The sequence below is a fragment of the Cyphomyrmex costatus genome, unplaced genomic scaffold (assembly GCF_001594065.2).
Source record: "Cyphomyrmex costatus isolate MS0001 unplaced genomic scaffold, Ccosl1.0 scaffold97, whole genome shotgun sequence".
Lineage (NCBI taxonomy): Eukaryota > Metazoa > Arthropoda > Insecta > Hymenoptera > Formicidae > Cyphomyrmex > Cyphomyrmex costatus.
This window is the reverse complement of record NW_017280561.1, coordinates 1,393,904-1,408,895: the sequence shown is the minus strand read 5'-3', so window position 1 is coordinate 1,408,895 and position 14,992 is coordinate 1,393,904. Positions and strand designations below refer to the sequence as shown.

At 30.1% G+C, this 14,992-nt stretch overlaps 1 protein-coding gene across 1 annotated transcript in view; it reads right to left on the bottom strand.

Moving 5' to 3' along the window:
- wdb (serine/threonine-protein phosphatase regulatory subunit widerborst) overlaps positions 1 to 14,992 on the bottom strand; it is a 28,149-nt gene that overhangs the window by 12,400 nt on the left and 757 nt on the right. The window contains exons 2-4 of the mRNA XM_018550412.1: positions 9,968 to 10,164; positions 6,369 to 6,563; positions 4,961 to 5,091 (exon numbers count right to left, since the gene is read on the bottom strand). Of these exons, the coding sequence (XP_018405914.1) occupies positions 4,961 to 5,091; positions 6,369 to 6,563; positions 9,968 to 10,164 (523 nt within the window). The remainder of the gene's footprint in view (positions 1 to 4,960; positions 5,092 to 6,368; positions 6,564 to 9,967; positions 10,165 to 14,992) is intronic.

Sequence of the window (14,992 nt, the reverse complement as noted above, 5' to 3'; positions counted from 1 at the left end):
TGAGTCACACGTTAGACATTGGGTGCGGTCCACTTAGCGCTACAAATGCTTCGAAGCTTTTGACTGACCAATCAGAAGAAAGAATTATACTAATTGCCCAATCAAAAAATGCTTCGAAGAATTCGTAGCATCAAATGGATCGTAGCCATTTTTAGGAATAAAAATATTGAAACTTCAGTAAATTGCAGTGACAGACAATTAAATTCTGCTGACAACGAATTATACTATTCAAAATCTATAAATACATATATGTATAAATGGTAGAAATTACTCTACCATTTACGTGCTATCGACTACCAACGATAGCGCGATATGGCATAAGCATCTAATACATATAAATTATAGCAATTTTGTGCAAAATGTGTATATGTGGTGAAAGATGTTAATGATGGTATAGAATTCACTGAAGACACTGAAGAGGTAAAATGGTACACAATTTTTATATGAGGCAATTAAGATTTCCATTTAAAGCATTTAGAAAAGCATGCATTGGACCTGATCCATTCGGACTTATGTGGACTAATAAGTCTCGATTGGAGAAGCTCCAGGTATTTTTTTTATATTTATTGATAATTTTTCATAAAAACGATTCTTATTTATTTTTTAAGATTCAAACCAAAAATACTGAAAGCGAGTCAAAGAATTTAAAAAACTAGTCGAGATACAAACCGAATGGAAGATAAAAACGAGAAGGATCGACAAAGAGAACGAATACTGTTGCAAAAATTTTTAGGTGTTTTTGCAGCAATGACTTTCAACATTAAACGCCAAACATGTATATTCCTCAGCAAAACGGCGCAAAACACATGAACCGAAAGAACGAGCCAAATGCATGCTGTTCGATATTAAACTTCCTAAGAGCTTTGAGATTAAAACTATTAACATGTAAACATATATTTTGAACAAATGCACTAGTTCGACGTTGAATGGCAAAACGTCAGAAAAAGAATGGACCAGGAGGAAAATACTCTGGCAGAAATAAGTCGCTGAAATTGCTAAAATTCGACTATAAAATCGTTGAAGAAATAAAAATAACTGAAATATTATTAAAAATATTTCAGCATAAAAATAGTATTATTAATATTGAAATACTATTTAGAGAAATAATGAATAAAAAAATAAAGAGTAATAAAAAATATTGAAAACTAAATGATATTGAAATTATACTAAAATTAATAAACAGTAATAAGAAATAATGAAAACTAATACAAATATATTTAATATTCGTACAAATTTATTTACAGACATTAAATTTTATTTAAAGAAATTAAATACAATATTAAAGAAAAATATTGAAATATCGTAAATCATACAAATAATTTTTGAAAATGTATGAATAAGCAAAAAATAATGCAAAACAATATTTTTACAGTTTATTGTACACTGAAATATTCTAAAATATTATAAATTTTAAGAAAAAATAATAAAAATTGGAAACGTAATGACATTGAAATTGTCTGAAAACAGGCGGTGCAAGTTGGCATTATCATCGTAAACTACCACCTTTCAAATAACACCATACAAAATTTTGGAATAATTCATATGATAACTTTGATTTGACAGCAATTCTTAGTGAACGTGTTTGGTGTTTTTAAAACAATGGAAAAAGAACAATATCGATCCGTGATTTGCTGTTTATTTTTGGATAGAAAAACGTGCAAAGAAATAAAAACGAAGTTGGATGCCATCTATGGTAACCCTTCACTATCTACGATAACCGTCAGATTGATTCAACGAATTCAAACGTGGTCATTCATCTATTTTTGATGAGAAACGCCTAAGCCGCCCGGCAAACGAGGAATTTTTGCGTTGAGTCGTAATCGTTGATGACACATTCATCACTATACACCGGAGATCAAGGAGCAGTCAAAAGTGGACTTCACTCAACGAACGTGCTCCGAAGAAGACAGTCCCATCGGCCGGAAAGGTGATAGGATCGCAACTGTTTTTTGGAATGTGCAAGGCTTCATCGACTATTTGGAAAAGGGAAAAACTATCATGAAGTAGTATGCTGATTTATTGGGTCGATTCGATGTTGAAGAAAAAACGGCTCCATTTAAACGGCACGGAAAAGTGTTGTTCCACCACGATAATACATCGGCTCACTCCTCCGCAGTCGCTAAAATCAAATTGGTCAAATCGCACTATAAATTGCTGCTGCATCCACCGTACTCTACGGATTTGGCCCCTTGCGACTTCTTCCTGTTTTCAAACTTGAAAAAAATGGCTCAGTGGAAAGAGATTCACGTCGAATGAGGTCATCGCCGAAACAAAAGCCTATTTTGCAGAGTGCGACAAATCGTATTTTTCAGAGGGGTTAAAAAAATGACAGGGGCGTTAGGAAAAGTGTATTTTCCTAAAAAGGAATTACGTTGAAAAATAAAAAAAATGTTTGTAAAAAAAACTTGCATCTTCATTACTCTAACATGGGTACTTATTGATTTATCCTTATATATTATTTTTTAATAAAGATTAGATTTATTAATAAAGTAATCAAAAAAAGAACAATAGTATTAAAATGTTAGAATTTTCATAAAAGGAAAAAATATTGAATGAGTGAAAAAAATTCCGAAAAACAATCAGTTAGCATTATAACAAAAAGAGTTGAAGTCATCTTTCTAAGAGTGCCGCTAGATGGTGTCGATTCTCATATGTAAAATCTAGTTTTGCCCACACTATAAATCTGATATGATATAATGATACAATCAGATTTATATGACCGAAGCTCGGATTATTTGCAGACATATCAAATTTACATTTATACACTGTTTTTCACATATAGTATTTAGTATCAATGCGAAGCTAAATATAACAATATTTTAAATTGAATAATTTATAAAATATTAATGAATAGTAATGAAACTCATCATATATTTCATCATTATTCATTACAATTTCAATAATATTTTATCACTATTCATTACAATTCAATAATATTTCATCATTATTTATTACAATTCAGGAAAAAATTTTCATCAGGATGATGTAAGCAACTTAAAGATATTTGGTCGATATGTAAAAAGTTCATATGTCAGTAAATATGCAGTGTAAGGGAAAGGGACCACCCTCTAATGACTTTGATCTTGATACACGTTGCCAAGGTTCATGGCATCAAAGCTGATGAAGAATCAATGTATTAATTCAATTACTAAGAAAATCGTCATCAGTAAGGATATCAAATTTTTAGAGGATCAGCTAAGTTCATCAGTGATTATAAATATTGAAGATAACGTTTCAGTGAGAGATGATTCATGTGATAAGGGGGATAATTAAAATCAATTCGTACGCCAAAGCCAAGAAACTTTAAAGTATTTATTACCTATTTGCCAATAGACAGCAAAAACGACGATTCATTAACGCTCAAAGAAGTAGTAGAAAGAAGAAATCGTAAAATGTGGAAAAATGGTCATCGATGAGGAATTAAAGATATTTGAAGAAAATGCTATTTTTGAGCACTCGTCTTGGTTTGCCATGTGATAGAAAAATTACAAAATACAAATGAGTCTTCAAGACAAAACGTGATGAAGAATTGAGAAGTAATGCGTTATAAGGCAAGACTCATGGCCAAAGTCTATTCGCAAAAATATGGTACAAACTACAGTGAAACATACTCACCAGTCATGAGGTACATGTCGATTCAATATTTGATAGCTTTGGCAGTCAAACGTGGATTGAGGATAGATCAAATGGACACTGTGACAGCATTCCTCCAAAGCGACTTATCTGAAGAAATATTTATGGAACTACCAGATGGGTTTAATAATGATAAATATAAAATGTACCGGCTAAGAAAAATTTACAATCTAAAACAAAGTAGCCAAGAATGGAACAAGAAAATGGAAAACAAGTTGAACACTTTCAGATTTAACAATTACGTGCGAATCCATGTATGTACCATTACATGTCACTAATAATAACCACTATATTGTCATTAATAGTAGCCATTTATGTAAATTATTTTTTTTATCTGGGTAAATTGAAGTCAAGGACCAGTTGAAGACATCACTCAGTGTGGCATTCAAAAGATATAGGAAATACAAGCATTATATCGGATTACGAATTACACATGTAAACCGACAGTGTCTTTAAGTGATTCTTCAAATTAAAAATTCTCAATTGAAATGAATCAAAATAATAAAGAAGAAAAACTAGAACTTGCAGAAATACCATACCGGGAAGCGATTGGAAGCCTACTATATTTGGCGCAAGGGGCACATCTCGACATCGCATTTATGATCAACGACGTGAAATTAATCTCTAACTAACGACAAGGCACACAGTTAAACACATCTTTCGATACTTGAAGGAGACCTTGAACTATACGATACGTTATTCAAAGTCAAATATTAATGACATATTCGATTTTCAAATATATTTCAATCAGGGCCTAAAGTCGAACGTTAAAAATAAAGCAACAAAAATTAATTGGATGCGACAACCAAGAGCACCTTGTGTCTTGCCAAAATAGACTGCTTCAGAGCAAGATCCAAGCATGCAAATGTATTGATATTCGTCATCAACACATTAGCGAGAAGATTACAGACAGAGTCATTGAAATGGAATACGTTCCTACTAAAGAGAATGGTTGACAGCCTTACCAAAACAGTCAATGAACGCATAGAGCTAATCTTATATGCATAAAAGATTGGAAATTAGCTCTATTGAGTAAAATAGTAAACCGTAATCAGATTTTTTGCGAAAGTAATTTGTTCACTGTATTCCGGTTTGTTTTTTTCTGTTGTTCTACAATGTAATTTTTATATTCAATAAATAAGAGTGTTATAATAAGACATTTAATTTCCAAACTATGCGTTGTACAACGCCATTCATTGTCAGATAGATATCCCTAGTGTACTACTATCTTTCAATAAAATGCTCACTCTTCGATTATACTTTATATCATACATTTATATAGCTCCCTATAACCTGTCCACTTTTAATAATTCATTAAAATAAATACCTCAAAAAAATGTTGTTAATCTGTTTGCGTATGAAGGCTCTAAGACCCAGGAACTTGCCATAAATACGATGCAAAACGGTTTTCAAGAAATCTCTTTCCCTGGGATCTTCCGAATCAAACAAGTCCAATAACTGTAACAGATAATTATAATCAGTTATGTGTGTTTGTATATTCATTAATTTAATTATATTAACCCTTTGTGTCACAAATTTTTGTATGAGACCGATTGTTGTACCTGGGGATTTTTTGGGTCACTGATTACGAATCAGAAATCAGAATTTTACAATGGCCGATCCAACATGACTTATTAATATCATAAATAATTTTTAATAAAATATTTAGTATACCATTATTTGTAAAAATAAATTATTTAGTAAGAAATAGGTTTTAATAATGACCTCAGATTCCAATGCAGCGATCAAAGTGCACAAAAACCAACTTTTAAAATAATAAGATTAGATGAGTTGTGCTAACTTAACTCAGACTTGCAGTATTGTTCACATCAAAACTCAATTTATGGACAGAAAAGCTGCAAGAGTAGATGTTGTAGCTAACATATTTCTCAAAAGTCCTGTATAAATTTAAGGATACATTCTCGTAAAATTTTCCAAAAAATCGATTTTTTTATTGCATATTTCAATTTTACAACATTTTATGGACATACTGTCAAAATTTCAAAAAGAAATTCGTAGAATTAACGATTTTACAGTAAAAAATCAATCGGCACTCGAAGCGCAGGCAGAGGGGCGAAGAGTACGACGTTCGGAGCGCAGGTAGCGGAGCTGAATAAGGGGAATAGGCAAAAAGTTTTGTTGTAAACAGCTACTTGGAAATTCAAAAGGATATCCTATATTATTATGTAAAAAGATAATTTATTAAAACGCTGCTTAGGAAGGAACACTCAAAACAGCAATGAGAGTTATAATCACAACTTATGGTAGTTAGCACCTAAGCACGTTTTTGCAGGAAAAACTGCAATTGCAATTGCTGTTTGGATATCAGCATGTGTTTTTAATAAAGCGCTTTTCAACTAATTTTTTAGTATTTTGGAATGAAAATATTGCTGTAAAAATGTTTTTCATATATTGACATGTACATTAATAAATATGTAAAAAATTAGACTTGTATATCATAGTTTTCTTTAAAAAAAAAATTCAAAGAAGGCCTTATTTTTAGTGTGGTTACACAAGAAAATGTATCCTTAAAGTCTTCATATGCATTTATGTCGGAGCAATGTTAATTTAAAAAACGGTATTCCATATTTCTTGCTTTTAATCTTACATATATTACTTATTATAGAACTTATTATGTTATAGAACATAAATTGGTCTATCACTCTTACGGACTGTTAAAAAGAGTGATGTGTTAAAAAGAGATATTGAAAAGCAAGATTGTAATACTACTTTACCTGTAACACGAATTTTTGGTCAATAACTTTTTTGCCAATAGCAGGCTGGAAATCTGAAGATTCAAGAAAACGGAGGAAGACTTCATAGACCAACTGAAGATGAGGCCAACTCGCCTCCAGTGTTGGATCATCTTCTTCTGGATCAAAATCTGGATTTTCGCTAGGTGGCAATGTACGGAATAAATTTGCAGAAACCTTTAACAAATACCATACAAAAGATCTTTAAATGATTTCAATCTATAGTAATACCATTCAATAATAATGAATTAAATTTATTACGTTCATTATTACATGGAAAAAATGTACTAACAGCATTAATTAAACACACTCTAATTGAAATAATCTTCTATATACGAAGAAGTGCCTCGGTAGTCTAATTGGCTAGGATACTTGCGCGTAAAGTAAGCGATCCGGGTTCGACTCCCGGCCGAAATAATATTTTTCGCAATGTAATTAAATTATTTACAGATTTTTAATATGTCATTCATAGATTTTAATATGTCATTCAACATATTATTAGGATCCAAAGATGTTATGGGCATCAAAATTGTTAGATTGTTAATCAATTTAACTCGTGATAGTTATTATTACTGCGGTAGTTTATTAGTTTGCGTTGTAAATCTGGAAAAAATTTCGGCGCGAATTCACACAAAATTATATTAGAAACACTTAAGATCCAGCTTGACCGTAAATGGTTTATTCTCATCGGTATATACAGGCTGTTTGAGAAGTAATGAAAAGTTTTGTCGCATAGAGATAGAATGGACTAAACTGAGAAGAAAACTCCCCTACCATTTTACAATTTTCGTAATAGTTAACGAGATATTAATTTATAAAAATATCCAAATTCGCCCGGCCCACAACCAAATGCAAGCGCGCGGCTGGATACGACCGTCCAGTGAGGCGCGCAGCGCGCGTTCACCGTCGCTATGCACGCGTTGTTATAACAAGCGACAATGGTCGTCGCTAGACAATGTCCATTGCCGCTTGTTATAAACAACGCGTGCATAGCAAAGTTAGAATTTGGAAGGAACATTACTAAGGCCTCGGTAGTCTAATTGGCTAGGACACTTGCGCATAAACCAAGCGATCCGGGTTCGATTCCCGACCGAGGTAATATTTTTTGCAATAAAAAGAATTATTTTCAGATTTTAACATAGTTTAACATCGATATAAGATACCAAAAAAAGGCATCAATTAATTATTAAATTGTTATTCAATTTAATTCGTGATAGTACTGCGGTAGTTTATTAGAGTTGTGTTTCAAGACCGACAATTGTTCGGTGCGCAATTTAGAAAGACTACATATATTAGTATATATGTATAAATTCACACGAAATTATATATAAGTAACTAAGATCCAAGCTAAACTGTTATAGACTTCGTATTCGTATTAGTTACGTTTTATTAATGTTTTAATAATTGCAGAAGAAATTAAAGAAAAAATGGTTTAAAAGAGAAAAATTTTATCGAGGCAAATTCAAATCAATAATTAGACTGGGCGGGTTAACGGACTTTTTCGGAAAAAAGTAACCAAATTACAATAAACAATGCACATTCTAATATTATAATGTAAAAAAAATCGTTCTTACTGTATTTAAGGTCAAGATTACATTAAATAATTTTAATAAAAATATAATTTTAATATAATTAAATATAATTATATATAAATCCCAAGAGTTTTATTTCAAATCTGTTTTTTCTATTTTTTTTATTTCCCGAAATATTCGTCGAATAATAATTCATAATATTAACTATAATTCTACATTTAAAAATACACATTTAATTTTTTGTGTGATTTTAATAATGTGTATATTTTTTTAAAAACTTATATTTCCAAATTTTTTAAAATATGATGCATATTTACTATTACATCAAATGCGATAATTTGATGAGGGCATCCAAATCAAGATTCGAGAATCTGATTACGTAAAATCAGACTGTAATCGAGTAATCAGGTCTATGCCCCATTGCCTAATCGGTGCCTATCTGACGGTCAGATCAGTTCCTAATCCGACAGCTTAATCAAGGTCATTTGATACTTGGAGTTACATATCGCACTAGGGCTCTATTAGGGCATCGAATCTAAACCGGATCTGAAAGTAGAGCAAACCATACGTGGATCTAAGCCCTACAAAAATTTCTAATCGGATTGCTCTTAAAAGCAATTAATTTTAAAATAGTTATTTTTTAATTTTAATTTGTATATATTTTGGATTGCTAACTTCGCATGAATCTAACATCTTCTCTCTCATCTTTAAATAAATTTCTACTAAACTGCTTGAGCACTAAAATCATCAATAGGGCATTAAATTAGCATCTAATTAACATTTAACTTTAACTAAAACTTAATACTTTTATTTTTTATTTTCAGTAATAGAAGTACTAATTTGACGGATGTCACACCAGCATCTCCTTAATACATTATTTTGTTCGTGTAGACATATTTAATATATGTATGTTAAAAGCATTATTTAATATTTTTTAATATACTTTCGAATTTTATTGTACTTATTAGGCACATAAACAAAAATCAACAAATTATTAGATTAAATCAGATTACTTGTAATTATCCTACAGAAATAGTAATAAATTCATATAATATATTATAGAATGGCTCCCAATAAAATATGATACAAATTAAAAGTATGATGTGTGTGTGTGTGTGTGTGTGTGTGTGTGTGTGAGAGAGAGAGAGAGAGAGAGAGAAAGAGAGGACTACGAGCCAAAGACAATAGATTTAATGTTCCTAAATAAAAGTCAAAATGACCGTATAAACATAGTTAAATACAAATGTTTCCGATCGAGTCATTATCAATATTAAATATATATAGTAATTTAGATGATTAAATATAAAAATAATAAAATAATAAAAGGATTACAGACATAATTAATAAGTATTATCATAATTTGTAATATTATGGATATTAACGCCAAAAATTCCTTTTTTCTATAATATGTGTAAAATGTATATGAATCAGGTAATACTTTCGTGTCATTCTGGCTGTTTAAACCTTGCTTCTTAATGTGAACCATTTCAGATATTAATCTTTTATTATATGATGGTTCGTTATTTAAAATTCTTACTGTATTCCAATTAAAATTGTGGTTACAATTAGTTCGACGTTCTGTAATAACAGATGGAAGTCCCGTTTTTTTTTCTTTATGTCTGATATGTTCTTGTAATCTAGCTCTTAATCTTTTCTTAATTTTTTACCAACATAATTAGCTTTACAATCCTCATAAGAAATTTTATAAACTACATCTTGATGAGATAATAAATCAAATGGTCTTTACCTTGTTTTATGTTTTTTTTTTTTGAAGAGTTAGGAATGGAATAAGCTAATTTACATATAAGTTTAAGAGCTATATAGGCATAAAGCTTTCAGAGACAGATCTAACATATGTAATTAATATTCTGAAAAGAATTATTTTCACACTAATGGGGAATAATATTCTAAGAAAATAACTTACTGAACAAGGACTGGAACATACGAAAAGTCAGAAGATATACAAGAATATAAAAAAATAAATTTTATTTTTAACTCTCTAATAATTTTCTTATATTTTTTGTCGCGATTTTCTTATTAAATACATACCATCTTGATAGTTTCCGGATAAATAGGCTCGGTAAGAACACCTCGCCCTGATGTGATATATTCGACTAATTCATTGAGCGTACTTCGTTTAATTTCCTTGCCTTTGAGATCAGCCATTGGGTCCATGAAATCGAACGCCACGCAGCATTGACGTAACTTTTTGATAAACAATTCCTCCTGCTCTGCAGCGTTAACATCTGCAACAAACAAATAGTGTTAATATAACTTGCAATTTTACATATTTTAAATCCCTTCCGCGACAATCCTTCCAAATATGTATTATAAAGAAAGACTTCAAGAGAAATTATAGAACCAACTTATATACTCCCGTGTGAAACCGGCCCCCCCAATATTAAAAAATCGATTTTTTTCTTCACGCATTCGTTTGCTCATCGTTTGCTCACGAATGCTCAGTTGGAATTTTCGTTTGCTCACCCTTAGTTCAAAAGATTTGTGAGCAAACGATGAGCAAACGAAGGCATGAAGAAAAAAATCGATTTTTTCATTCGATACCAAAACATAATTTTCGGATATCTTTTGAACTAAGGGTGAGCAAACGAAAATTCCAACTGAGCATTCGGGAGCAAACGATGAGCAAACGAAGGCATGAAGAAAAAAATCGATTTTTTAATATTGGGGGGGTAGTGTGAAGTTGGCCCTCCAAAACATAATTTTCGTATATCTTTTGAACTAAGGGTGAGCAAACGAAAATTCCAATCGAGCATTCGTGAGCAAACGATGAGCAAACGAAGGCATGAAGAAAAAAATCGATTTTTTAATATTGGGGGGCTAGAGTGAAGTTGGCCCCCCAAAACATAATTTTCGTATATCTTTTGAACTAAGGGTGAGCAAACGATGAGCAAACAAATGCATGAAGAAAAAAATCGATTTTTTAATATTGAAGGACCAGCTTCACACGAATCTTATATGTCCTCTTATTTAGATGTGTGTTTCGCATTATAAATAATTCATTCATTATATATGCAAACCAGAAACGGAGAGCAAAGTGCTTGATGAAGTACTATATTTTTAATTCTCTGCTGCAACATCCCAATAAAATGTTATCGTTTGTTTTAAATTTGTAAGCAAACAATTTAATTGAGCCGATAGAAACTAGAAGAGTATTAAGTTACACGAGTCACGAGAGAGCAGGATGATCAAATGCTGAAATGATTGTACAAACCAATTACGTAGCGTGTATCTTTCAACTAAAAGTTTTCAACAAATAATCTGAGGTTTTTATTTCTTTAATTCAACTTTGATTCGCTTAAAATAAAATGAAAAATTTCGTTATTCATGAATATACGTATCATAGAAATCTCTTATGAATAAAATCTTATGATCTTAGATGATCTAATAAAAAAAATATTTTTGTTTCTGCTAAATTTCCACCAAGAAAAATAAGTTGGTCAAAGATGAATTGATTAAAGATAAATTGATTCATGAATTTCATAGTTATACGTTTAAAGATGATTTCAATCAAATTCCATTTAACTTAATCGGAAATTAACCTATCATGCAACATTTGTACTATTTTGTTAATATTTTTAAGATTATTATTTTTTATTTAACATACAGAAAAAAAGTTCAAGCTATCAATTTATATTATAAAATTAGAAATTTTTCTTTAAATACTACTACTAGTTAAATCAATTATCCATCAAATTAACTGAAATTTAATCAAAACCATCTTTAAACATTAATTTAAAAATTATGTTTTCTTTATAGTTGTAATTTAGACAACTATCATTGTTATGATATGTTCATATATTGAATAGACCAAAAGTTTGGATGCCCCACTCACCCACCACACACCAATTGAATATTTCATAAACAAATGAATTTCTGAAAAAAATGTTTAAGAGTTATAAGATTTGATGAACAATGCATTAAACGGTGAGACCTATTTCATCTTGAGTGTAAATATAAAGAAGTTTTCAAAAAGTAAATTTTGAATTAAAAAAATTTACTTTTATTCATTATTCTAATATCAAAATTTTTTCAAAGTATTACATTATAATAAAATTCCTTTCGAACTTGATATAACATTTGTCAAGATCAAGATCATTGCAAATTGTTTCTCTCATTTCCATTTTAACGTAAAAATGAAAATAAGAGGAACAATTTTCAATGTCCTTGATTTTGATAAATATTATCATGACTCTAAATAACATTTAATAATTTTAATAGTTTTAGCTGTTGAAGTGTGTGAAGTTAGCACAACATTCTACTATCTACTAATATAAAAAAATAATGACAGTTCTAGTAACATAATATTTTTTATAGTTTCATAGTTTTAAGCAATGCCTATACCAGTCGAAAATGTATCTTGAGTTAATGAGTTCTTTAAATAAATAATTTCATGTAAATATTTATATACGTGTTTATAGTCTCTTTGAATTGTGCGTCAAAATAATTTTTCAGACTCATAAACGCAATTGAACTACTATAATAATATAACAAACCAAATTGCTTATCAATTTAATAATTTGATGCTCAATTGGCATCATTTTCAGATCTTAATATTATGTATTAAAAATATGCAAATATTGCAAAAAAATATTACCTCGGCCAAGAGTCGAATCCGAATCTCTAGCATTCTATGCGTCCTAAGCCTTTAAATTACCGAGGTCTTAGTAATATTCTTCGCAATAACTGATATATAGAAATATATACATCTTTCAGGCAGCACATATAAACAGTAATAAAGAATTGATCGTATAATGTGAACACACAATAAGTAAGAAGCCTATACTGATTGAAGCTGGATCTTGAGTGCTTTAAATAATTTCACGTGAAATTTACTTTTTAATATATTAAAATCTTCTTAAAATGGTGCCAATTGAGTATGAAATTAATAATTGCTAAGTAAAACATATAAATTGAATTTGTGATATAGTACTATAGTAATTTAATTGTGTTTATAGCTCGAAAAATCATTTCAGCAATTTGAAGAGACTGCAAAAGTGGTATATAAATTCATTCTCATGAAATTAAGCACTGAAGATTCGACTGGCATAGACATTGCTTTTTATTTATGGTGTGTTACATTATACGGTCCTAATAAATTGTTTATTATTATTTATAGTTTCTATATAAAAATAAAAGCCCCGCATTTTTTATATAAAAAAACCAAATATGAAAACATGGAGTACTAACTCCACGAATCTAGCATGATGCTTTTCTTCTAGAGCACAAGAAAACGATAAATATTAGCACTTTTAGCAACAGTTGCTGTTAGTTCTATTAGAGATCTACTAATATATGCACTTTGAAAACCAAATTCCAACAATTATCAATTTTTATAAGTATCGTTCTAATTGCTTATAACAAGTTCCAGTAGCAGTTTTTAGCAGCAGTTCTTATTAGTCCTAACAGAGTTCTGGTCGCTATATACATTTAATTAATTTTTTAATATCTGGATCTAGCACGATACTTGTAGAAAAAGTGTTGTGCTGACTACTTCCAGTAATTATAGCGATAGTTCTTGTTAGCTTTAACAGAGTTCTATGCTATATAATAATCTCATTTTTAAACAAAAAGTCCTAGTCCCTACATATTATTAATTAATTTTTTAATATTTAGATCTAACATAAAACGCGTGTAGAACGTGTCGTGTTGATTTGCTTATAGTAGTTTTATTGACAGTTCTCATTAATTCTATCAGAGTTATATGCTGTAAAATCATTTTTATAAAGCGTTCTATAGCTACTGAATATTTTTTAACAATTTTTAATATCTAAATCCAACACGACACATTTTCTCCAAATGTCGTACTGACTTGAATATTAAAAAATTATTTTAAAATTTACATTCGACGAAACACTTTTTAAAAATAATTATATTTTTATAACTCAAAACTTTGCTGAAACTAGCGAGGACTGTCGTCAGAACTATAATAAGTAACCAGCATGACAGTTCTCCTTCAAGTATCATACTAGACTCGTAGACTGAGAAATTAATTAAAAATATGTTGTGGCCGGAACTTTGTATAAAAATGAGAGAGAGGGGGGAAGGGAGGGACAGAGAGAGGGAGGGAGGCAGAAATTATAGAGCATAAAACTTTGTTAAAAGTGACAAGAACTATCGTTATAACTGCTGAAAGTAGCCAGCACGATATTTTTTCTTCAAATGTTGAGCCCTGTCTTCTACTATATATTTAAAATATGTAAAAAAATTGATAATTGTTGGAATTTTGTTTCAAAAATGCATGTGTTAGTAAATCTCTAGTAGAACTAATGTGGGAACTGTTGCTGAAAGTGTAATTTATCTTTTCTTAGAGGTATCTGTATTTTACAGGAAAAATATCGTGCTAGATTCGCAAAGTTAGCATACTGTATTATCATTTTTATTTGTTTTTCTTAGATATAAAAAATATGCGGAACTTTTTTAAATTTTACATAAAACTGTCGACCTATGAAAGTCCTACTAAAACTCTGTGTTATGATATATTTTTTATTTTAATAGGATATCGTGCTAACTGTACAGATCCAATGCGTCTGTAGAATTAATACCCAAACAATGAAATTCTATATAGTTTTGATTGAAGTTTCCATTTCATTTTGAGACGAAGAGACCTAATAATATATAGTTTATAACAAAATTTCGTTTTAATATTTTTCCACAGAACTCGTCGAGAACTGTCCAAGAATCCCAATCAAAATTACAAGTATTCTCAAAAAAATATTCATCGCCGAATAGAAAATTTTCGACAAGTGAAAAATTTTTTTGAAAGTTCCAATAGTTTTAATTAAAGTTCTAAACAGTTCTCGGCGAGTTACGTTGATAAGTATTACGGTTCAACGCGATTGAATGTGACTACTAGAGGTAATTTCCAAAAGAACGGCAAGGGGGCACAAGATGTGAAACTTCATATTTTAACACAATTTATAACGCTTCTATTGTGGAAGCAGCGACTGATTTTGCTCGTGGCGATAGATACTTTACTTTGGAGCCTAACATAATGTGCAATTCAGTTAAAGATTAATCTTGAGAAATGGATCAATATATTAACTTTTTTTTTTC